Here is a 23,451-nt window from a genome sequence, read left to right on the forward strand (position 1 = left end):
GCACAGCAAGATCTGCCTCCTCCAAGGAGGCATCTTACACTACATCACTATGTTCCTTCTCCCAGTGTTAATGGCTCCTAAATCCTCATGCAGGTGATGTGCTGTCTCAGATGACTGTTTTAATTGTTGCTTCTGTATTGTTCTGACCTGCCAAATGGGATATGATGCTGCTTGAGGGTAGAGACCATATCTCAAAATTTCTGTGTTGCCCTATGGTACCTAATGTTGTACTCGGTCCCCAGGAGGTACCTGAATAAGGGACTGGTACATTGAAGAAAGTATAAACAAAGCCTGGATCCCTGCTATAAAATTAAACCCAGTGAAATGTAAACTCAAAGGTAACGTGGGTCCTGAAACCTTTGTTGACTGCAGAGTAACTTAGAAGAGCAAGAGAAACCACGAGTGTCGTATCTATTCTTTGGCCACAGATTCTCTGTGCCTCTGTCTCCTCCTGTGGGATAAGGAGGCTGGACAGTGACATCTCAGATCACATCCATCTGTTTGAGTTCATTAATTCTCCAACTGTCTTTCCCGGCAGACACCTAGCACTCAGCCTCTGGGTATGACATCCTGGCCAATTTCATGTTTTGATGTCACTGATTTCTCATTTTCTAAGAGGTAGAACACAGTTTTATTCTACTCCGAGTCTCAGACAGACTGTGGTTGGGTTGGCAGACGTACCCCCAGCTCCGGGCCACTTCTGTCGGGGATGATGTCGTGGATGTTCTTGTAGTAGCCCAGGCACAGGGTGGTGCAGCGCACAAGTGCGCCCATGTACAAGGAGAGGATGGGGATGAGCAGGGGCTCCCGGCATTCCAGGTGACTGTGAAGCAAAATGGCTACAAAAACAACCTGAGAGAAGGGAGAACGGGAACAGGTCAGAGGGGAGAAGCAGGAACCGATCGACAGAAGCACAGGGCCACGCTCTGGAACCTGAGACAGACCTCTGAGCAAAGATCTTGACTTTTATGCAAAGAGAGGTGAAAACTGGATGATGGCCTAGTGTCGCTCTCATGTAACTCAGGTGCAGATGTTTGCAGTTGACTGGAGGGACACACTGATCATTCTGTTATACCCACCATGAAAATTCTTTCAAGCAACTACAAGCATCTTTCAAGGCATCGTTTTTAAGGTTACTGCTTAAAAAACAATCTATGCAATATGTTTTCACGAATCCCTTGGCAATGACTGACTGGAACATATAACTTAAAATAATGACAGCACAGAAAAGCACTGCATGTTTGCACCAAACCAAGAGATTTGGTGCAAGATGTACTATTGTGTGAAACCCATTAACTTAGTAAAATTAAACAAAAACAAAACAAAACAAAAAAACACCCCTCGAGAATTGCCACTGAAATGGGAGGCATTATAAATAATTTCCATTGTACCATTGGTGATTAGTGATTACTTGCTATTTATGCCAAGGTGGTATTTCAAAGTACTGTGCATGGAATCTATTTACTCATTACCAACTTAATGTAGCTTTTCCCTCTCGAGGCTGGACACTCACGTGTGTATGTAACACACACCAGAGAACTAGGCTACATTTAACAAAGAAAAAAACAGAAGTGATCAATGATGTATACAGGAAAACAGACAGTAATGTTTATTGGATCGAAGGCACTAAAAATGGGCTGGGTGCCATGGCTCACACCTGTGATCTCAGTGCTTTGGGAGGCTGAGGCTGGAAGATTGCTGGGGGCCAGCAGTTCCAGACCAGCTTGGGCAACATAGTGAGACCCCATCTCTATAAAAGATTTTAAAAACTGAGCCAGGTGTGGTGATGCGCGCCTGTAGTCCTAGCTACTTTGGAAGCTGAGGTGGGAGGTTCACTTGAGCTCAGGAGTTTCAGGTTACAGTGAGTTTTAATTGTGTCACTGCACTCCAGCCTGGGTAACAGTGAGACCCTACCTCAAAAAAGAGCCACTGAAAATTCTGCCAAAAAACACCAACAGTAATATTTATAAAACAACTTATATTAACATTTAAAATACTAACCTATAAAAGTAGAATAGGTTGAAATAACCAGAGTCAGGAGAGAATGAAATTACAATAATGTTTATATCTCTATCCAATGGTACAGTCTCTAAAGCAAGCTTCACAATGTATTAACCTCCCTGTCCTGCAAAAATCAGAGAATCAGCCCAGCTTTTGTCTAGAGTCCTCCTGGGATCCAGTCATTCCAAAGACCTCAGAAGCATACTGAGAACAAAGGCAGGACAATGCATATTCCTGAGCTACATCAACCTTAATGGCTAAATATCAATGGAAAAAACAAGCTGAAGCACGTAAAAACCAGGACTGCAGCGGTGGGAGGGCCGGTGGGAAGGAGTGTGTGACTGAGGAGGGGGTAGTCAACAGAGAGAAGGTCGGGGAAGCTGCCTGCTGTGTTTAATGGCGGGAAAGTCATTAGTAAGAACCATCTAGGTGGGCTGATGGGGGTGGAAGTCAGCCTCAAGTAGGTAGAGAATGAAAGGGAAGTGAAAAAGACAGTGAGTAGAAGCCACCCTCCCAGGAAGTTTGGCTATAAAGTGATAGAGAAGTGTAGCTACAGAGTTAGGTGAAATACACAGGAAGCTTCTTGTTGCTGTGTTAACATGGCAGAGATTTGAGCACGACAGGACAAGGGAAACGATGCATGAGAAAGCAGGGAACAGGTTCCTGAGAAAGCAGCACAGGCCAGGACCCAGAGGAGTGGCCCTGGATGGTGGGGGGGGACACTTCCTCCCTTACAATGAGAAGAGAATGAGGAGGATGCAGGGCTGGAAGGTAGTGTGTAGGTTTGTTGGCTGGAAGGTGATGAATTTGGTTGCTGCAACTGACTCTGTGAGGTGGGAAATGAGGTTATATGTTGGGAGGTGAGAGGCAGAGAAACACCCTCTGAAATAATTCCTACAGAGTCAGCAGAGGTGAGGGATAAGATTGTGCATTCACAGTTTGATCAGTTTGTTCCATGGTGTAACCTTTTGCAGAAGCACCACGGAAGTGCAGGAAGATGCATAACACAGGGTTGGTTCAGAGGAATTTTCTCGGAAGGCTGAGATGAAAAGGCAGGAGATAAGGGAATTTACAGGAATGCAGGGGATGTACACATTATGATCTGACCAGCCTTGGAATGTCAGCTGACCTTGAAAGGCAAGGGCTGATGATAGCAGAGGAGTTACAGGATGGAAATCCGAAGACGGCAAACAACCTTGAGATTTCTCACCTTGATATCAAGCAAGCTAAGAAGGTCCAGATGACCAGGGAATAAAACAAAAACAGCAATATGTTTTCACGAATCCCTTGGCAATGACTGACTGGAACATATAACTGTTAAAATAATGACGGCACAGAAAAGCACTGCATGTTTGCACCAAACCAAGAGGTTTTTTGTACTATTATGTGAAACCCATTAACTTAGTAAAACTTGAAAACAAAACAAAACAAAACAAAACAACCCCCCCCTCGAGAATTGCCATTGAAATTTGGGGCATTATAAATGATTTCCATTTTATCACTGGTGATTGGTGATTATGTGCTATTTATGCCAAGGTGGTATTTCAAAGTACTTTGCATGGAATCTATTTACTCATTACCAACTTAGGTATGTTTTCATACCTAACAAATATTTTCAGGTAATAAGCGGAAGCCTGAGGGTGAAAGACTTTAAAAAGAGAATTTATTCCCCTGGCCAAATTGTGGTAGGAACTCAAGCAACAAGGTTTAAAATAACTACTCCACCAGGCACAGCCTGAAGCCAGATGGCATCTGAACTTGGCTTCCACGCTCCCACTAACCAGATCTGTTTATTCTGAACTTGCAGGCCTTCCCTCAACAGGCAAGGGCCAGGATCAGGTTTAAAACAGAGGAGGAAAATGGCTGTAGGTGTATTGGCAAAGTCTTTTTCAGAGATACGCTTTTCTTCTTCTGTCCTTGGATGGCTACTATGTTTATTTCAGGCAAAGTTAAGGAATTTTTTTTTTTTTTTGGCCTTTAAAAAAACACACATCTACAAATGTGTGCTCACAAATGCTCACCGACTTGCTGATGCCAGTGTTTGAAATTAGAGAGGCTTACTGAATTTCAAATGAAGTGATTAGAGTGAATAAGGCAGTCTAGTTCATCTCCCAGAGGATACAGACAGTAAGACTGGGACAAAATTCTCTACTCACTCTTAAGAAAATTAACAAAGACATACCAAAGAATGATGGTTGCTAGTATTGCTAGTATTTACACACACACACACACAATGTGTTAGTAGAAATCCATTTAAACTACTTATAATAGTGATCCACGGAGTAAACACAATTAATCTGGAAATTATTGGTCTTCATACTAACAGTTCAACAGTAGATTATTTCAAGAAGGGGGCTAAGAGATCAGGGTGTGCAAGAAAGGAAAAATGTATGGAAATGTTCATAGAATAGAAATGAGACTGGGCGTGGTGGCTCACACCTGTAATCCCAGCACTTTGGGAGGCTGAGATGGGCAGATTACCTAAGGTCAGGAGTTTGAGACCAACCTGGCCAAAATGGAGAAGCCCCGTCTCTACTAAAAATACAAAAATTAGCTGGGCATGGTGGCAGGTGCCTATAATCCCAGCTACTCAGGAGGCTGAGGCAGGAGAATCACTTGAACCTGGGAAGTGGAGGTTGCAGTGAGCCAAGATTATGCCATTTGACAAGAGCGAAACTCCGTCTCAAAAAAAAAAGAAAAAGAAAAAAGAAAGAAATGAGAATTTGGAAGGGCATGTAGAGATATAGTCTAACCTCCTCCTCTATGAAGAAATCATTCTCCCAAATCCCTGACTGTAGGAACTTAGTCTAACTTATAAATCATAGGAATTCAATCGATTTTTCCACTAAAATTGTTCATGCTCTATCCTTGGTAGAAGAAGAAAGGACAGAAAGCCAGGGTTGAGTGCCAGGGCTCAGAGAATTGGACCCAACAGAGAGTGGGATGTAGGCCTTCTTCTCAGACAGCGTGGAAAGGCAGCTGAATCAACTTCCTGGTTCTTTCTAAATGTGGGGAAGTGACCTGTGAATGGCAGCTCTGCATGGTAACAACAGAGGATTATAAGAACGTTTAAGAATAATTCGTAAGAGCCCTCTCTCTAGAACACAGTGACATAGCGTTAGGCCACACAGAGGGCACCCAGGCAAGTGCACAGTGACCCTAAGACATGCCAAAAGGTACTAGGTATGACTGTAGAGTCATCTCACATGCAAGCTCTTTAAAAATAAAGGTCAAAACCTCTTTATTTAAATTTAAATTCTTACAGCCCGTATTCTAGCAAGATTATACACACTTTTATTACAGCGAGTTTCCTTTTCTCAACCATTTAGCAAATATTTATTGAGGTCTCTATGTGATATAACAGTGCTGGCAAAACCAGGTCGAATGCAGAATGTACTGCACAGTGAATGAATGTAAATCACACATCAGTTACACATGCCGGAAGGGGACTCTGAGGAACTCTGATTGACACACAGACCATATTTACCTGAGCTATGACATCTGAGATTGAGGCACATCCCACCAGGAAACTGTATTTGTGTTTTAAGAGAATGCCAGCATGGGTCCATGCCTGCCAGAAAGAAAAGAATTTGGCATGAGATACACCTTCAATATTATGCTGTTTCTGGTTGATGCGATTTACTGGACATTCCTGAAATATACTTTATAGCCCCTCAGAGCCTTAGCGCCAAGGTCTGATAAATCTTTGGTTGGTAAAATTACTGTAACTTGATCTGGTGGCTGGTTCCACGTTAGAGTTTTCCAGTGGAGTGAAGGACTGCACGCAGGTATTTATTTAGCACCAATTGCATGCAAACTAGTGCACTATTAGGTTTGTATGCCTGGCAGGAAAGCTGAAGGAATACCAAGAATGGAGGAAATGCAATCTCTCTCTCTCAAGCATCTTAGTCCCAAAGCAGCATCCTTCCCACGTGATGCACGTCATCATGAGGGCTCTCATTTGGGTCTGAGTTATTACAGTTATTACCGGCGCTCACTGACTGATTAGAGTCTACTGTTTTCTTGCCTTCAAGTTTGGGCAGGATCTGACCTGACACTTTGGGAGATGAGGAGGAAGGTGCTATGAGGGGAGCAGATGAAAAGCCCGGGGAACAGCAGGTCTGGAGAAGGTTTCAAGTTCATGACGGGCTCTGTTTAAGGATCATCCTTCTTACCTTCAAGGTTGATTTGGACTGACACAGAAATGACATTTCATCTGAGCTACGCACAATGCGACAAGCAGGGTCTATTCCCCAGGTCCACGTCAAGACTTAGCAGAGCAACAGCTAATTCCCTGCCCATCTGCAAATCACGGCTGTGGGCTGGCTTTGTTGTCTGACAGCCACCATATAATAAGCTTCCTGGCTTTAAACATTCTCTCTCCAACCAATACATCAGCGCCATGCTGCCGGGGTGAGGGGGTGGGGAGGGAGGAGTTGATCTGGTCCTTATAAATGTTCATTATTTTCATTTTTATTAGCCATCTCGTGCTGTTATACCAGGGTTTTGGGGGGAACTTACAGAAGAAACATGGAAGAAAAGGGTACCAATTACAAATGCTCTGGTGTTCTGTTTGATTTCAGAAAGTCTCTTATGGCAAATAAATACAGCTGAAGGGACATGGACTACCAGGTCCTTAAGAATCTGCAATCCACTTTTACTAACAGTCCTGAGTTCCTGGAATTCACCGTATAACTGTAACTCTTCTATGTGTGTAGAGTCCCACTTCCAACACAGATGGGAGGACAGACCTCAGAGCAACAGCATGGACCTGGCCAGGAAGCTGGGCTTCGACTCTTTAGGGATGTCAGAAAGGCCACTTCCTTCAGTTCTCTAACTGGGCCACCACCATGGGCTAATTCAGGCACTGCAGGGAAGCCAGTTATGCACTTACATCATGCATCTAACTGCATATAAACTTGAGGTGGGGTGGTAAAAAACTATACAGACTAACATATTTTTAAGTCTCCTTCCAAGAATAATTCAAAATGGAGCCAAAGGAAAGGGTTTACTTTCCAGCACTGGACCTTATTGGAAAACATATACATATATCTATTTTTTTCCTTTTCTGCTAAGTCTTTTTTATATTTATAAGACAGCAGAAGAGAATGAAAGCGCTGTTTAAGCACTCCTCAGTATCATGACAAAGAATTTATGGAAGTGGGCAGCCCTGAGCTAACGGGGTAAAGCTGGTTATTAAAATAATGAATCCCTGCCAGTATGTTCAACAGATTCTTACTCTGAAACTGTGGGTGTCTGTGCCACACAAGTGGTAAGTTTATCAGAAAGTGATTCTGATCCTTTGATCCTGAGTATATCAGAAAAGAGCTGTGTATCTGCAACAAAATTTTCAAATGGGCTTTCCTGCCACCTACCAGAACTTGTGGCAAAATTAAATACATTGACAAGATGGACTGGTTAAAAGTCAACAGACAATTGGAACCTGAGTACTCTGCTGGTGGTATAGCTGCTATGAAAATCAGTCTGCTATTTCCTCAAGAATCAAATTTGCATATGATCCAGCAATTCCACTTCTGGGTATATACCCCAAAGAACCAAAACCAGGGACTCAGATATTTGCACACTCATGTTCATAGCAGCATTACTCACAAGAACCCAAAGGCGGAAGCAATGCAAATGTCCATCAGCTGATGAACGGATACACAAGATGTGGCCTAGACATTCACTGGAAAGTGACTCAGCCTTAAAAAGGAAGGAAATTCTGACACCTGCGATTACATGGATAAACCCTGAAGACACGCTCAGTGAAATAAGTCAGTCACAAAAGGACAAGTGCTGTATGATTCCACTCTTTTGAGGTATCTCAAGTAGTCGAATTTATAGAGTTACAAAGTAGAATGGAGGCTGCCCAGAGCTGGGCAGAATGAGGACAGAATCTCAGTTTTGCAAGACGAAGAGTTCTGAAGATTGATTACACAACAATGTGAATGTCCTTCTTGACATTAAGCTGTACACACAAAAATAGCTAAAATGGTAAATTTTATATTATGTATATTTTACCACCAGCTAAAGAAAAAGAAAGAAAGCCAATGATCTTCTCTACTCACCATTGCATCCATGAAAGGAAAGGCGGCGAGGTACAGGAAGGCCCTTCTCGTCTTGCTCCCCACCGACTCGTCCACATGGTGCAGTTTATTGATAATGTAGTATCCTAAATCACTATAAGCTGCAATGGGTCAAAAGGCATATGTGGAAATATTTAGAAAAGGATATCTTTATATTCTTTTTATTTCAAAAGCTTAAAAACAATTTTAAATGTAGTATTTGTTCGTCGCAGAAAAATGAGATATGCAAATAGAAAAAAATGGCCTATAATCTCATCCCTCTACCCACAGTGAGTCACAGCCAATGCTCTGGGCTCCAATCACCAAGTTCTTTTATTGTTCTGTGTTTTAACATAAAAATGAGATTGTATTATACACACTCTTTCGTAAACCATGATCATCTTTTCACATTTTATTTCTTTGAATTCCCTTCAATGAACTGAATTTCTTTTTGAGAGTTTGCTGAGTATCAGCTTGCCCAGTCTCCTACTGTTACACAGTTAGGTGGTTTCCCTCATTTTGATACTACAAAAGAATGCTTGGTGGCTAGGTTTGAAGCTAAATGTTTACACATATTCTTAATTATTTACTAAGAGAAAATTTCTAGATGTTAATATGCCTTTCCATAAAACTTTAAAGCTAGCTTTTTCGCACTTGCTAGTTCTTTTATTTCACTTTTTGGGAAGAGGGTGGCAACTTAGGGTATAGTCCTGCATGCTGGAAAATGGCATTGCAGAGGTGCTTTTCTAGTCCTTCCAATATCAGAATTTGTTACCAGTGACTAGAACACAGTAGGCAGTAAGCCAGTACGGGCTGAATGAATGCATATGTGTCAAATAGGAATAGGGAAGAAGGAGAAAGGTCTCCTAATGTATTAGTCAGGAATCCTGACAGATCTTATTACCAAAGGTTAAATAAAACATTGAGCTATTTTTTTTACCTCATTGATAGAGGTTTAGATTATATATAAAAATAACAGGCCAGGCAAGATGGGTGACATCTGTAATCCTAGCACTTCAGGAGGCTGAGGAAGAAAGATTGCTTAGCCTAAGAGTTTGAGACTAGCCTGGGCAACATAGTGAGAGACTTGGTCTCTAGCAAAAATTTTTTTTTTAAATTAGCCAGGCATGGTGGGACATGCCGGTAGTCCCAGCTACTTGGGAGGTGGAGGCAGGAGGATTGCTTGAGCCCAGGAGTTCAAGGGTACAGTGAGTTATGATCGTGCCACTGTCCTTCACCCTGGGTAACAGAGTGAGACCCCGTCTTTATAAGAAAGAAAAGAAAAAAGAAGAGGAGAGGAGAGGGGAGGGGAGGGAAGGGGAAGGAAAAATACAAAAGGAAAGGAAAGGAAAGGAAACAGGAAAGGGAAGGGAAGGAAAGGCGAAAAAGAAGGAAAGAGAAGGAAAGGAAAGGGAAGGAAAGGAAAAGACAGACAAGAAAATAATAATCTTCATGTTTTTCACAGTGTCTTATGAATGTTGTAAGAGTAGGTATGCCTACAGTTTTCATTCTCTTACAACTATGGGTATTAGAGGTGTGAGTAAGTGGTTTCAAGAGGTGGGAGGCTGGAATGACTACAATCTTCAGAGAGTGAGGTGGGCCAGGTCGAGGAGAGTGAAGGAGGAAAGCTCCTAGTCCTTCCAGGCAGGGTAGAGGTGAACAACCAGAAGGTCAGCTGCCAGGTGAACAAAGGTGCCAGGTGTCATGGTAGTAGGGCCATCAGAACCACTGAGGCATCAAGAAGAGAAATCCAAGAGGGGGCATTTCACGTGGCAGAAAGAAAAGAGACCTGGGAAGATGGGATTAGTTATAGCAAGGGACATGGATGGAAGGAGGCAGCTGTGACGTCCCTGTCGTTTGGATCAGAAGCTGTGCAGAGATGAAAAGGGGATTAGTAGAGGTTTGACCTGGGAAGGCAGGGAGGGAGAGGCTCCTGTCTGATTTTGTGGCCAGGTAAGAATTGCATTCAGACATGAGCTAAGCTGGCTTAAACACAAAGCCAGAATGAAGATGTTACTTAATCATACAAATGGTCTACTTTGGGTGCTGAACTGTGGAAATTTTGTTCAAAGTTTATTGTTGCTGCTGCTGTTTATTTGCACATGTGTTTTCATTCAGTGAACAAATGTTCACTGTGCAGGGATCTGCAAGGAGACCATCCTGACCTTGCCCACATCGCTGTCCCCACACCCACCTCTCAGCTGAGGCCACTGGCAATGGTAAAGGCAGCTGTGCCAGGCGAGTAGAGCAACGAACACAATGCCAAGTGCAAGAGCACAGGGCTGGCTAGGAATAGCTCATGAGCTAAAATCCCCTGGTGAAGGTTACGGTCACTATAAAACACCAGCTGAGGGGACCTGACTGCTGTGGCTGAAGCTGGGGACTATGGAATTGGTGAAAGGGGAGTATTATAAGCTGAACTACGTCCCTTCAAAATTCAGATGCTGAAATCCTAACCCCTGGCATCTCAGGATGGGACCTTATCTAGCAATAAGGTCACTGCAGATATAACTGGTGAAGATGAGGTCACACTGGAGTAGAGTGGGCTTTCAATCCAATGACCGATGTTCTTACAAAACAGACATTCAGACACAGAGGTAGATGCACACAGGGAGAACGCCGTGTGAAGATGAAGGCAGAAACCGGGGCGAGTCTTCTACAAGCCGAGGAACGCCAAAGATTGCCAGCGAACACCCAGAAGCTGGGGAGAGGCCTGGAAGACAGTCTTCCTCCCATCTCTCAGAAGGAGCCACCCCTGCAGCACGCTGACCTCAGACTTCCAGCATCCAGAACTGTGAAACGCTCAGTTTCTGTTGCTTAAACCACCTGGTTTGTGACACTTTGTTACGGCAGCCCTGGAACACAGGTACAAGCAGCTTCTGAGAGAGGGAGAGAGAGGCTTATTTTCATGTTAAACTCTGGGGTGGCAGGAAGATCGGATGGGACATGTGAGTTTCAGCAGCTGAGAGCAGGGCATGCAGTCTGCCTGAAGTACCCAGAAATACAGAGATCAATATACATAAGCTTCCCCCTGCTGAGAAGAAAAAGAAACTCATCTGAGGAAGGGCAGCCCCTTTAATTATCAGGCCTAGAGATGCACTGACATGTGACGACGTGTGACAGCGGTCACGTCTCACTCCCACCTTGAGCTAATAATGACCTTGAAACCACTTGCTATGTGGGCTCCAGATGAACTGATGCCAAGTAGCCATAAAATGCCATATGCTGGACACCACAATCCATACCCTATACCGTAAATCAATGAGTATTCCCGTCAAGCGACTTCGTGTTGGCCCATTCCTTGTCCCCTTTTGCCTTTTTTCTTTTGAGACGGAGTCTCGCTCTGTCTCGCCCAGGGTGGAATGCAGTGGCGCAATCTCAGCTCACTGCAACCTCCCCCACTGAGTTCAAGCAATTCTCCTGTCTCAAGTAGCTGGGACTACAGACATGTGCCACCACACCTAGCTAATTTTGTGTTTTTAGTAGAGATGGGGTTTCACCATGTTGGCCAGGATGGTCTTGAACTCCTGACCTCAGGTGATCCACCCACCTCAGCCTCCCAAAGTGCTAGGATTACAGGCGTGAGCCACTGCACCCAGCCCCTTTTGCCTTTGAAAACCTGCTTGTAACAAAGGTTGAAAGGAGCACTCCCCAAGGCCACTGGGAAGTGTGTCCCAGGTGGCGATCCTCAATCTTGGCCCAAATAAACTCTCTATATAATTTAACCTCAGTTTCTTAAATGTAGCTACTTATTACAATAGTTTAACAGAAACATCAAAAACCGTGCCTTCATGCAGAATAAGTGGGCTAAACATGTAATATTTACAGGGTCTAAGGACTGCTGGGGCGTTTGCCATCTACTCTCCTGGGGATGAGCCCCGCCCAGCTTCCTGGTTCTGTGGGAAGGTGTCCCCAAACTCTTGCCTTCTTCAGCATCCAGGGCTTGTCCTAGCTCCCTGGGTTTCAGAGTACTGTGGGACCTATGAGGCTTGAGGCTGCCTTTGCTTCTTTTAACTTCTTTTTATTTCAGTCTCTTCCTCTTTCAGCTACTCCGGGAGATATTTGAAGGCCACGGGAAGAAGCTTTTCCTCACAGGTTTTCTAACGTCCTTCTACGCCTCCCCTACATGATAGAGGAGTCTGATTATAACTAGAGAGGTTACTTTACCCTGGGAGCTGTGAGTATAAAATCCCAACAACTGTTTTCACCCACTCTCTTGGGGCGACTCCCTCCCTCCCATGCCCCTGAGCTATTTCCAGCTAGAGCTATTGGGGGGGTGGGGGGCAGGTAATTTGTTTAAAGTGCTTTGCATAGAGTCCATGATTACCAGGCTAGCTGCCTTAGCAATATTTAGCAACCTTCAGCTTCTATAAACTGCCTTACCAAGACTGTTCTAAAACAGCCTGTATTCCTTATGAAGAGCAGAACATTACAAAAAAAGTTAAACAAGGTTTTTGAACAGATGTAAACAAATTTTATGACACTGCAACAGCAAGAAGACAGTGACTTGACCTGTTTACAGGTTGACAGCTTTGACCCTCCTAAACAAGGGACACAGAAAGTGCCCTTCAGATTCACGGGTCCACTGACCTCAGCCAGCCAGGGCCATAGGCCCTTTCTGAATCAGTGGTTCTCAAACCTGTTCATCCAGGAGCTGTTAACAAACCATAAAGTGTCAGTATTAACCGAAATAAGTCTAGATACATTTTTCCACATCCAATAGGCAAATTTGAGAACCATTATTCTAATTCAAATTCCCAAGTTCTCAATGTTTAAAAGTCTCACAGGTGCTGTTATTGACCCACCGTGACCAGCTTGCGAGGCTTTTCATGGGAGCAGGTAATTTCACCCCTGTGCTTCTAGGGTATTATTTCCAAGGTATGTGTGTTTATATGGCTGATAGGCCATATTTAAATCACTTCAATAAATACATGTTGAGTGACTCGTATGCATCAGGTACTACACACACTAACACAGCTGTGAAGGGGACAGTCTCCTGCATCTGGGCTGGGATACAGACATTTAATATCACCCATCTATATAATCTATACTAGGCAACACGTGTCCAGTGTTGGGGATGGGAGGCATAAATATCACCTAGGTCTTGAAGAGATACCATAAACCCATGCACAATGTAAGTAAAGTAACTGTGAAATTTTAACACAAGAACAAGAATTCTGTCTCACTGGCATCAAGACTTGGTGGAGTGGAGTTCAGAATAATTTATTGCAGGAGATCTGCTTCTTTCTAGAGACCATTTCTTATTCATGTTTGAATTCTCAGGATCTAGCCCAGTGTGCTGATTGAATAAATGTTGAAATCCATAACCCCTAAAAGAAGTGACTGGGAGGCTGGGCGCGGTGGCTTACGCCTGTAATCCCAGCACTTTGGGAGGCCAAGGCGGGCAGATCACCTGAGGTCTGGAGTTCAAGACTAGCCTGGCCAACACAGTGAAACCCCGTCTCTACTAAAAATACAAAAATTAGCCAGGTATGGTGGCAGGCGCCTGTAATCCCAACTACTTGGGAGGCTGAGGCAGGAGAATCACCTGAGCCTGGGAGGCAGAGGTTGCAATAACCCGAGATTACACTACTGAACTCTAGCCTGGGTGACAGAGCAAAAAATAAAAAATAAATAAATAAACAAATAAATAAATAAGTAAATAAAGTGACTGGGATATACTGGTAGCAAAAATATCCCTGAGTCTTCCCTCTACTTATATCCCTACTCTTTGTCACATGATTTGGCAGCTCCTCACACTAAAAGTCAGGGTCTATTCCCCACCCCGTGAATCTAGGCCGGCCTGTGACTTGTTTTGGTCAGCAGTGTGGGTGGGAGTGATGGTGGGCCGGTTCTGATTCCTGGCCTCAGGAAGCCATCAGGTGTGCTTCTGTCCCTTCACTTGGAGCATCACCACAGCCGTCTAAAAGAGCCGTCTAAAAACGCCCAGGCAAAGCTAGTGGAGGATGAGAGACTATATGGAGGAGAGCTCAGCTGTTCCAACAGAGGCCATCTAGGATGGCCGGATGTTCGCTAACAAGGAGCCCACCAAGGTCAGCAGAGCGACCTCCTGACCCTCAGTTGACCACAGAGGCAGGAGCCTAGTCAAGTTCCAAAGATCCACCCAGCCAATCTGTAGTCTTGCAAACAAAAATAAATGCTTGTGTTTTGAGCTGCTGAGGATCGGGATGGTTTTCTACATGGCAATAAATTGTAAGACCATACTGAGACTGTCCGTTCACTCCTAGCACCCTCGTTGGTTTAAATTATGGCAAATTATACTAATTTACTCTTTACAGAGCTGGTTAATAACCCATGAATAATGGAAAAGTTTGAAAAGAGAAGTCTGGCAAACAGAACTGGGCCAGAAATTACTTCAGTGGCTCACTGGAAGGGCACAGGAACCTGCAGTTTTGTTCTCCTGAATTCTGCTGCCTACCCAGGCAGCTTCAGAACATGGCAAGGGCCTCACAGGTTACTGTTAAGAATAAACGTGTAAAGAAAGTTAAAATCCACAGCAGCAGTTTCAACATCTTCGTGAATTAGGAGGTTAGGCAATACTAATTTCCATGCACGTGAAATTAATTTGGACCCAAATGGGGTCAAATGCAAGGTCAGCATGCTTTCCTCCATGCACCACAACCACTGGCCTAAATGAAGGTGTGGTGATGGCAAACCCTGGGCTCTGTACTCTTTGTTTCTGTTTTGTAACTGAATCTAGCAGGACAATGCAGTTTTAAAAAATGGTGTCTATGACAGATCATGGCTGTAGTTCAGCTAAAAAAGAGATACTTGCAGCTGCTCAACAAGGGCCAAGAAATACTCCCAAGGCTTGTGCAGTTTGGGTATCTCGAGCCAGGCTACGGGTGTGCATAGAATGGACAGTAACTCTTGTCTGGTGGACCTTCTAGACTTCAATTCTCTCAATCCAACACAATTCCAAGTGTCTGCTCTACTGGCTTATTGCACAAGGTTTGGCTGGGCGGGAAGAGTTGCTGGGCACATTCTCTGGGGCCATCTTTCCCTCGCAATCTCCACCAAGCATTCCCAGGGAAGTGTCTGAGTGGTCAGTGGAATGTACCCCAGCCTTGTCTGGGGAAATCCACTACCAAGCGCAAAGTTCTCAAAGATGGGAGAATGCCTAGCTCAATAGTGGGGTCAAGAAAAAAAAAAAAAAAAGAAATGTAAGAAAAAATAATTCCTTAACTACAGTAAATCTAATGAAAAGGACCTAGTAAAAGGTTCCTTCCTTCTTTCCTTTATTGGGGCAAACCCAGTGAATGAGGGATGACACTACAAAAGCTTTTAGTGCTCTTTGACCTGAGCCTATTTCAATCATCCTACTGTGACCCATTAACTGATGCACAGAGGGGACACCGCGTTAGTGAAAGTGAGAAGATACATCTGCAACTGATTTTTCAGAGCTGGTAATGTCCGCACTGGAAATCCCTTGTAAGTGCAGAAGATCCTCCAGGGATTGGTAAATTATTAGTAAACAGTGAAAAGTACGAAGTGTTGAGGTTCATCCAGACTGGGGAGAAAAAGTCTAACATAGAGAACATCATGTTGGGATGATTTTAGATGGCTATAGCAAAATATTCCTTATAGCGCACAGGGCAAATTCTTGACTCCGTTCTGTAACAAAGATAAGGAAAAATTAGACAGTGTTGTGCTGGCCGGGTGTGGTGATTCATGCCTGTAATCCCAGCACTCTGGGAGGCTCAGGTAGGCAGATCGCTTGAACTCAGGAATTCAAAGACCAGCCTGGGCAACATGGCAAAACCCCATCTCTACAAAAAAAAAAAAAAAAAAAAGTAGCCAGATGTGGTGGCGTGCACCTGTAGTCCCAGCTACTTAAAGAGGCTGAGGTGGGAGAATTGATCGAGCCCAGGAGGTCAAGGTTGTGGTGAGTTGTGGTCGCACCACTGCACTCCTGGCTGGGCAGCAGAGCAAGACTCTGTCTCAGAAACAAACAAACAAACAAACAAATTGAAGAAAGTGCTGAAATGCACCTCATCCTTCAGAGACGGTTGAGAAATGACTCCATCCATGAGGCCTGTCCCAACCCCAAAAAGAAAATCTCTTCCTGCTCTATGCTCTCACATGTCAAAAATAAATGCCTTTGAAAAATTAGAAGAACTTGCTAAAAGGAAATACATTCATTAAGGTGATGGGAAACTAGCACTTAAAGAAATGTTGAAGACAATTCAACTACTTTTGCCTGGACAAAAGACTAGAAAGAAATTAATTTAAACCTCGATGTATCTCATTTATATTCCCACTCTGAATTCAGCATGATGAATTTATAATACAAGCCTTCCTGTACTTACTGTAGGCCCCACCCAGGAGCTGTACATGTAGGGAATATATGCTCATTTCAATATCAGCCCAAGCAAATATAATTGGAAGACTGCTTGAAATCATACAATGGCTTTTCAAGTCAAAAATACTGGGAGTATTTCCTTTTCTGTTTTATCTACCTCAGTGTTCCCCTGTCACACACATAGTTATCCAGGAGCTGACTGCTGAAGTAGAAATATAAGTAGCTGTTTTCAGGATTACTACGAAGTGAAAATGGGTGTAAGCGTCAAATATAGGTGATGCGTAGAGACTGCCATTGGAAGGGCAACGTTCAATGACGTAGGAAAGCGGTGGGAGGAATGGCTAGGGGGCGGAGGGACAGCAACATCCCGTCATGGAACTTGTGGCCACGGTTATGGGAAAGAAAATGGGCAGGATCTGGATATAGAAAAGCTTATAGGATTACTAAAAACAGAAGGAGGCAGAAAGGTGAGCAAAGATGCCCGATGTAGCAGATGGCAGAGGCAGGAGAGTGGCTCAAGACTTAGGCAGAAAATGGTAAGGAGGCCAACACTCTAGAAAAGGGTACGTCATTAAAATCTGATTTTCAAATGTTCCAAAGAAATCCATATGTGCTTTCATAGCAACTGTGGAAAACGTTTGTTTGGTGGATGGAAAAATGCTGTGATTGCAGAAGTATAAAAACGAATAATGATTATTAAATATATATGAGATATAGAAAACCATTTTGGTTTAAATTTAAAATTTTGTAATTATATTTTAAAATTGAAAAGCTAAAATGACACTGATTTTTATTTCAATGACCACCTTTTCTTCCCGACAACTTCAATAACACGGGATGCTTAGCTTTTCTCTTCCAGAATTACTGACAACTGATAACTAGCTGTTTAGTCCCAAAGTCTCATTCAACCATGGCTAAATAGGGAATGTTGGATTATTCATAAGTCCAAGTAAAAAAAGAGCTAGCAGCAAAGGGAACTCATTTGCTCATTTAAGGAAGCCCCTTATTTTACAAAATATATGGCTTTTTTTTTTTTTTTTCAAATACTGTACATGTACTCTTTGAAAATGGCTCACATCAAATGTAGCAGAAATTTACTTCAAATACAGGTACCTGTGCAAACACTCAGTCCACGGTCAGCATTTAGGGCATAAACTGAGGAAATCAGAGGCAGCTCCTCTTTACTCCATGCCCTGAAGCTCTGAGCACAAATTAAAGGATCAATATCAACGCTTTGGCTGAATGTCTGGTCCACCAGCAGACACACTCTCTTCCACACTGCTCTTAGCACAAAATTTTATGCCACATTAAAAAGGAAAACCACAAAGGTCTTTCCTTATTTACATTCAGATTTGCAGTTATGTGAGTAAGCATTAGCTGCCATGCAAACACATTGCAAATGGTCTGGGTTAATCTTTTGGTTCCTTTATTCACCACTGACAGCCATGCATTTTATACAATCAGCAACAATTTTGAGGTACACAATGGGTTTATGAAGTGTCATTCACAGTGTTTTATGTAACTGGCTTCAATAGAGGTACCACTCAATTTTTATGCCAGGTAAGCAAAGCTGCTTTAAAGCCACGACGTTCAGAAATCATGCCCTTAAGGCTTTACTCCCAGCACAAAAGCAGCAGCAGCAGAACTCCAGCCCTGAAGGAGAGCTGCTTTTCCAGGGTCTTGGTAAACCGGAAGCCAGTCACTGTATGTACGATACAGCTTTCCTGTTGTGTCATGGAAAGAATGCTATGACAAAAGTATTTAGTCTTGTTTTTGAATAAAATGGAATAAGATCCTAGAACAAATTAATTTAATAAATAGAACAATCTGTCATTTGTTCTCACTGCTGATAAGCATTAATTCTAAATAACAGTCATTCTATTTTTATTCTTAAGATTCAATGACCCAGTACAGTGACGCACACGTATCTCTAATTAAAGCACCTGCTATTTTATTGGCCTTACCAAATGTTATTCCTAGGTGTAATCGCCTACTAATGAAATCACTCCCTTTTACTTAGGGAATCAGAGACACAAAAACTACAGCTCCCCAGAAAAAACACATTATTGTCTTAAGCTAGGAGCACAAGCACTTTCCTTCTATTCCCTGAAAATTTCATAAGAAATGTGATAATTAGTAAAGAAACCACTTATCTCAATAAATATATTTAAATCAATGGAAAGGAATAAGAAATTGCCAAAGCTAGATTGGTCAGTGGCGGTCGGCGGCCTCACCTATCAGTGTGTGAAAGACGGCAGCGATGGCCCCGGCCACCACCATACACAGGACGGCTTTGGTCCTGTCTCGCTTGCTGTTCACAAACACCAGGCCCACATTTTTGAAGTCACTCATAGGACCCGTGAAGAACTTCATGAGGGAGTACGCCAGCCCGTAGCTGGCCAGCATCTCAACTGCATCCTCCTTGACAGCAGCAATGCCCCGGTTCAAGGCCTGGGAAGGGGGAAAAAAACCCACAAGTATTAGAAATGTCGTCTCTTCTCTGGGGAATCATACCCCTAAGACGAAACTTAGCAGATCACGTTTCTATAGAAACACGAAGAACTTATAGGGTACATCTCATGTAATTGGATAAAGGTGATTGGTTTTCATTTTCGTCTACATCAGCTTCAGTTTGAGTTTCTTTTTGTGAAGGAGATACCTGTCCACTGCAGTTAAAATAATAGCAAAACACCAACAAATAGTTTATGCTAATATTGAAAAATAATTCTAAGAAGTTTTGGTTAAAAGTTGATTTTTTTAAAAAACTAAAACGTTAAATTTTGTTTGCAGGCTGAATCGACATAATGGCAACAGACACGCTGGAAATGAGTCTAACGGTTTATATCAAGGGGATGGGTTCTTTTTTCTTTAAAGAAGGGGGGTGTGTGTGTTCATGTGTGTACATGTAATCTTAAATACTTGGTATACGTTATGTATTCTTCATAGCAGAGTTGTATGCTATGAAAAAAGTACTGAAGGAATTTATTATATTCTTCATTAATGCATGTTGTTTACCTGATTCCTACATTTTGGCCTGAAATACGTTCCTGAGCTCTATGCAGACACATATGAAAAAGAACACCTTTAGACTAAAAAACAAATGTTTTTGGATAATGGTTATACAGGAAGATGCGGTCGTAAAATACCCTGAATACTTTAGACATCCTCCAAGACAGACACTCTTAGGCACTGCAGGCCTTGTTGGGATGGTACTTCCAAACTAACTTTCCCACCCCGTAGACAAATGAGTAACAGCAGACCAGTGGGAATGGATGTCCAGGTAGCGACAGCTTTCCGACTGAAATGCCTCTAGAACACTGCCTCTGTCATTAGGAACAGGCAACTATGCAGAAGAGCGGGCTTTCTGTATAGTTTTATATTTGTAAAAAACAGACTGTTTTCAAGGCAGTTTTAGGTTCATAGTAAAATTGAGCGGAAAGTACAGAGCGTTCCCATATATCCTTTGCCCCCCACAAACACGGAGCCTCCCCTGCTATCAACATCCCACACCAGAGTGGTACATGTCTTACAATCAACGAATCTACGCTGATACATCATTATTACTCAAAGACCAGACAGTAGTCCCCTCTTATCCTTAGGGGATACATTCTAAGACCCCCAGTGAATGCCTGAAACTATGGAAAGTACCCACGTTTTTTCCTATATATACATACCTATGAGAAAGTTTAATTTATAAATTAGGCACAGTAAGAGAGTAACAACAATAATCAAACAGATTGTAACAATATACTATAATAAAAGTTATAGGAATGTGGTCTTTCTCTCAAAATATCTTACTGTACTCCTTGTGATGAGAAAGAGATGAAGCAAGATGGTGAGAGATTTCATTACACTACTCGGAATGGCATGCAATTTAAAACTTATAAATTGTTTATTTCTGGAACTTTCCATTTAATATTTCTGAACCTTGGTCAACCATGGGTAATTGTAACCATGTATAGTAAAACTGTGGATAGGGGTGACTAGTGTAATGTAGTTTACATTGGGGCTCACTCTTGGTATATTGTATATTCTGTGGATTCTGACAAATGCAGAATGACATATATCCACAACATATTTTTAAGAAAAAAGATACGCTAAAGTCTTGGCCTGCCATTTGTCACTCATCCAATAGAGACACGATCACATTCACAGAATTCATACTCAGTCTCTGCTATGTAAACTGAAAGAAGAAGAAAGAAATTCACTTTTCCTGTCTATTTCCTATTTCTATTAATCAAGACAGCTGTTGATAATTTTCCCTACAAGTATATGGTTATAGCCATAGTCTGAGAGCTACCTTGCTATACAGGGTAAAGCTAATCTCAACAATACCAAAGGGTGCTTGAAAGAGGAGACTGAATACAACAAAAGATTCAAGAACTCATCTTCAAACATATATGAGAATCATACTACATTATAACAAAACAAAGTAAACTCAATCCACCATTGTGTTTCACTGAATCTGATACTATAGACTGTAAGCATATGGCAGATACATCTGATAGCAATAACTTCAGCACACCCTGAGAATGACCCTGCATGGTAGATGCACCTGATAAGAATAATAACTTAAACATACCCTAAGAATGCTGATGCACCTGATCTACGTAAACTGCATGCTTTTTACAAATGGTAGCAGCTCTCCTGTCGGGCCTGCCACCACTGGACTTCCCTGTATGTAAGTCCCCTCGGTAAATAGGGTTTAGGTCTCAATCACTGGCTCCGGGTCTCTTCTTTGGCCTCTTGAACGTGGTGTCATCCTTACTGAAGTCAATATGGGTCTGACACAACAGTAAGGTACATTATTAGTTATATGCCACTAAGAAAGAAAAAATGTTCCAGCCGGGTGCGGTGACTCATGTCTGTAATCCCAGCACTTCTAGAGGCCGAGGTGGGCAGATCCCTTGAGGTCAGGAGTTCAAGACAAGCCTGGCCAACATGGTGAAACCCCGTCTCTACTAAAAATACAAAAATTAGCTGGGCGTGGTGGCGCGAGCCTGCAATGCCAGATACTCTGGAGGCTGAGGCAGAAGAATCAGTTGAATCTGGGAGGTGGAGGTTGCGATGAGCTGAGATCGTGTCACTGCACTCCAAAAAAAGAAAAAAGACAAAATATTCCCAATTGTAATTGGATGTCATTGATTATAAAATGTATCCAGATTTCCGAGTTGCTAAAATATGGAGGTGGAAGGAGTGTGCCTCAGAATCTATGAAAGGAGGTATTTCATGTTACTCTTCAAGTTATTCCTTAGTTTCAAGGGGTGATGTAGTTTGTGGGCCTACATGTAATTCAGCGTCAGCAGACTTTGGCAGAAGCGCTGGCAGAGCTACTCGGCAAAACTCAAGGGCTTCACATTCTGTGCCTTTGTTTCATTCCTTCACCAGGAGACACAGCTGACTGGTAGAATGAGAACTTAAGGGTTGACATTCTCTGCAAAGCACTGTTAGGAAAAATGCGTTTACAGGAAAATACCAATGTGAAAATACAACTAAAAAAAAAATCTAGAATAAAAATGTATGCTAGCCGTAGGAACTCATTATCATTTTTCTGACACAGTTGGTATTATATAAGCTAGCTTCTGATAATTGTTTCCAATTTTATCTCTAATTGTTTTCCTTTTTTCCACTAATAACGGTGAAAACTTCCATAAGAACCTTCTCAGCCTTTGCAGAGCACACCTGCCATGACGCCTTTCTTAGAAACAAATTTTCCCTGATGGAATACATTAACACCCTAAACCAAAATAAAAACCAAAAACCTCCTTTATATCAAGTGCCTGTGTTCAACAAACATCTCTAGTCTACGGGCTCCTCCTGTCTATGTGCAAAACTTACCACTTGACAATCTACCAAATTAATTCCCTTTGGCCTTCTGCAGAGGACAATGTTGGTGTCTCACCCAGATCCCCTATCCTTTACCTGGCAGGGGACCCACCCCCAGATGCTGGGAGTTGGCCACTAACGGCTCACAGGTGTCTTCTTGTCAGGGAGAAGTACTCCTAGCCACTTTGCATTAGTGAAACTCATCTGACGCGTCCACCATAGATCCAACCAGCACGCAGCCACCCGAGTGTATAAGATCAGTGTCCTGCCTGCAAGTAGGACCACTGTGGTACAATTCATGCTCCAGAGTTCTCCCTGGGATCAGGGTGAAGCCACTCTCCAGTGGGGACCACATCGTCGCTTCACTTTTCCCCACCGCCTACCCTGCTTCCTCCCCTACACACAGGTTTTGCTTCTAGAGAACTCCATTTGGGACAGCTTCTAATCACCTATTTGTCAGACGTCAAGAATAGTGTATGGTTTGTTTTCTTTCCCATCCTTCCCAAAATCTAGGATTGTGAATTGTTTACTTGTTTTTATTGCTCGAATGTGTTAAATCTTGGATGATATCTATTATTTAGCAAAATTTTAAAAGCATCTCATAGGGCACCTAAATAATGGAGGACTAGACATTTTATGTGTCTTCTTGGCAAAGCATTCTTTATTTTATTTTTTTTGCTAAAAACACACCAGCCTGGGCTGAGGCATCCACTGAAATGCTTTCTATTTCCACCAACAGTTTCCGAACTTGAGTCCTCAAGCCAGTGCTGAGGCAGGTGGGAAGAGAGAGGGCCCAGGTAATGACAGCTCTGTCAGTGAGATGAAGTGAGAAAGTTTCATTTAGCCCGACGATTACGGTAATTTGAGGAAGAGCACAGGGTTTAAAGCCATGCAGGCTTGAGTTGGAATCTGCTTCTATCACTTAACCGCTGAGTGGCCTTGGCTAAAGTACTTACTCTCCCTAAAATAACCCAACTGATTTGAGAAGCAGGGTAGGTAGTGCGCCGGGCACGAAGCAGTGGCTGGCTGACAGTCGCTTGAAAGCAAGGATTTTTGCCGCTTTTGTTTACTGCTGTTCACCTACCACCTTGTTGCCAAGGCGACATTGTAAACACTCTATTGTTGAATGCACGAATGAATTGGCTATTTTTTACGGAGAACTTAAGTGTACATACTAACTGTATGAACTAATTTTTAAAGAAACACTTCTTAAAATCACATTTTAATTGCAAGGTA

General features: G+C 42.7%; 1 protein-coding gene across 1 annotated transcript in view; it reads right to left on the minus strand.

The window, feature by feature from the left end:
* ANKH (ANKH inorganic pyrophosphate transport regulator) overlaps nt 1–23,451 on the minus strand; it is a 160,298-nt gene that overhangs the window by 42,530 nt on the left and 94,317 nt on the right. The window contains exons 2-5 of the mRNA XM_025387843.1: nt 18,624–18,840; nt 8,070–8,188; nt 5,489–5,572; nt 682–852 (exon numbers count right to left, since the gene is read on the minus strand). Coding sequence (XP_025243628.1) covers nt 682–852; nt 5,489–5,572; nt 8,070–8,188; nt 18,624–18,840 — 591 coding nt within the window. The remainder of the gene's footprint in view (nt 1–681; nt 853–5,488; nt 5,573–8,069; nt 8,189–18,623; nt 18,841–23,451) is intronic.

Source organism: Theropithecus gelada, chromosome 6, assembly GCF_003255815.1.
Source record: "Theropithecus gelada isolate Dixy chromosome 6, Tgel_1.0, whole genome shotgun sequence".
Lineage (NCBI taxonomy): Eukaryota > Metazoa > Chordata > Mammalia > Primates > Cercopithecidae > Theropithecus > Theropithecus gelada.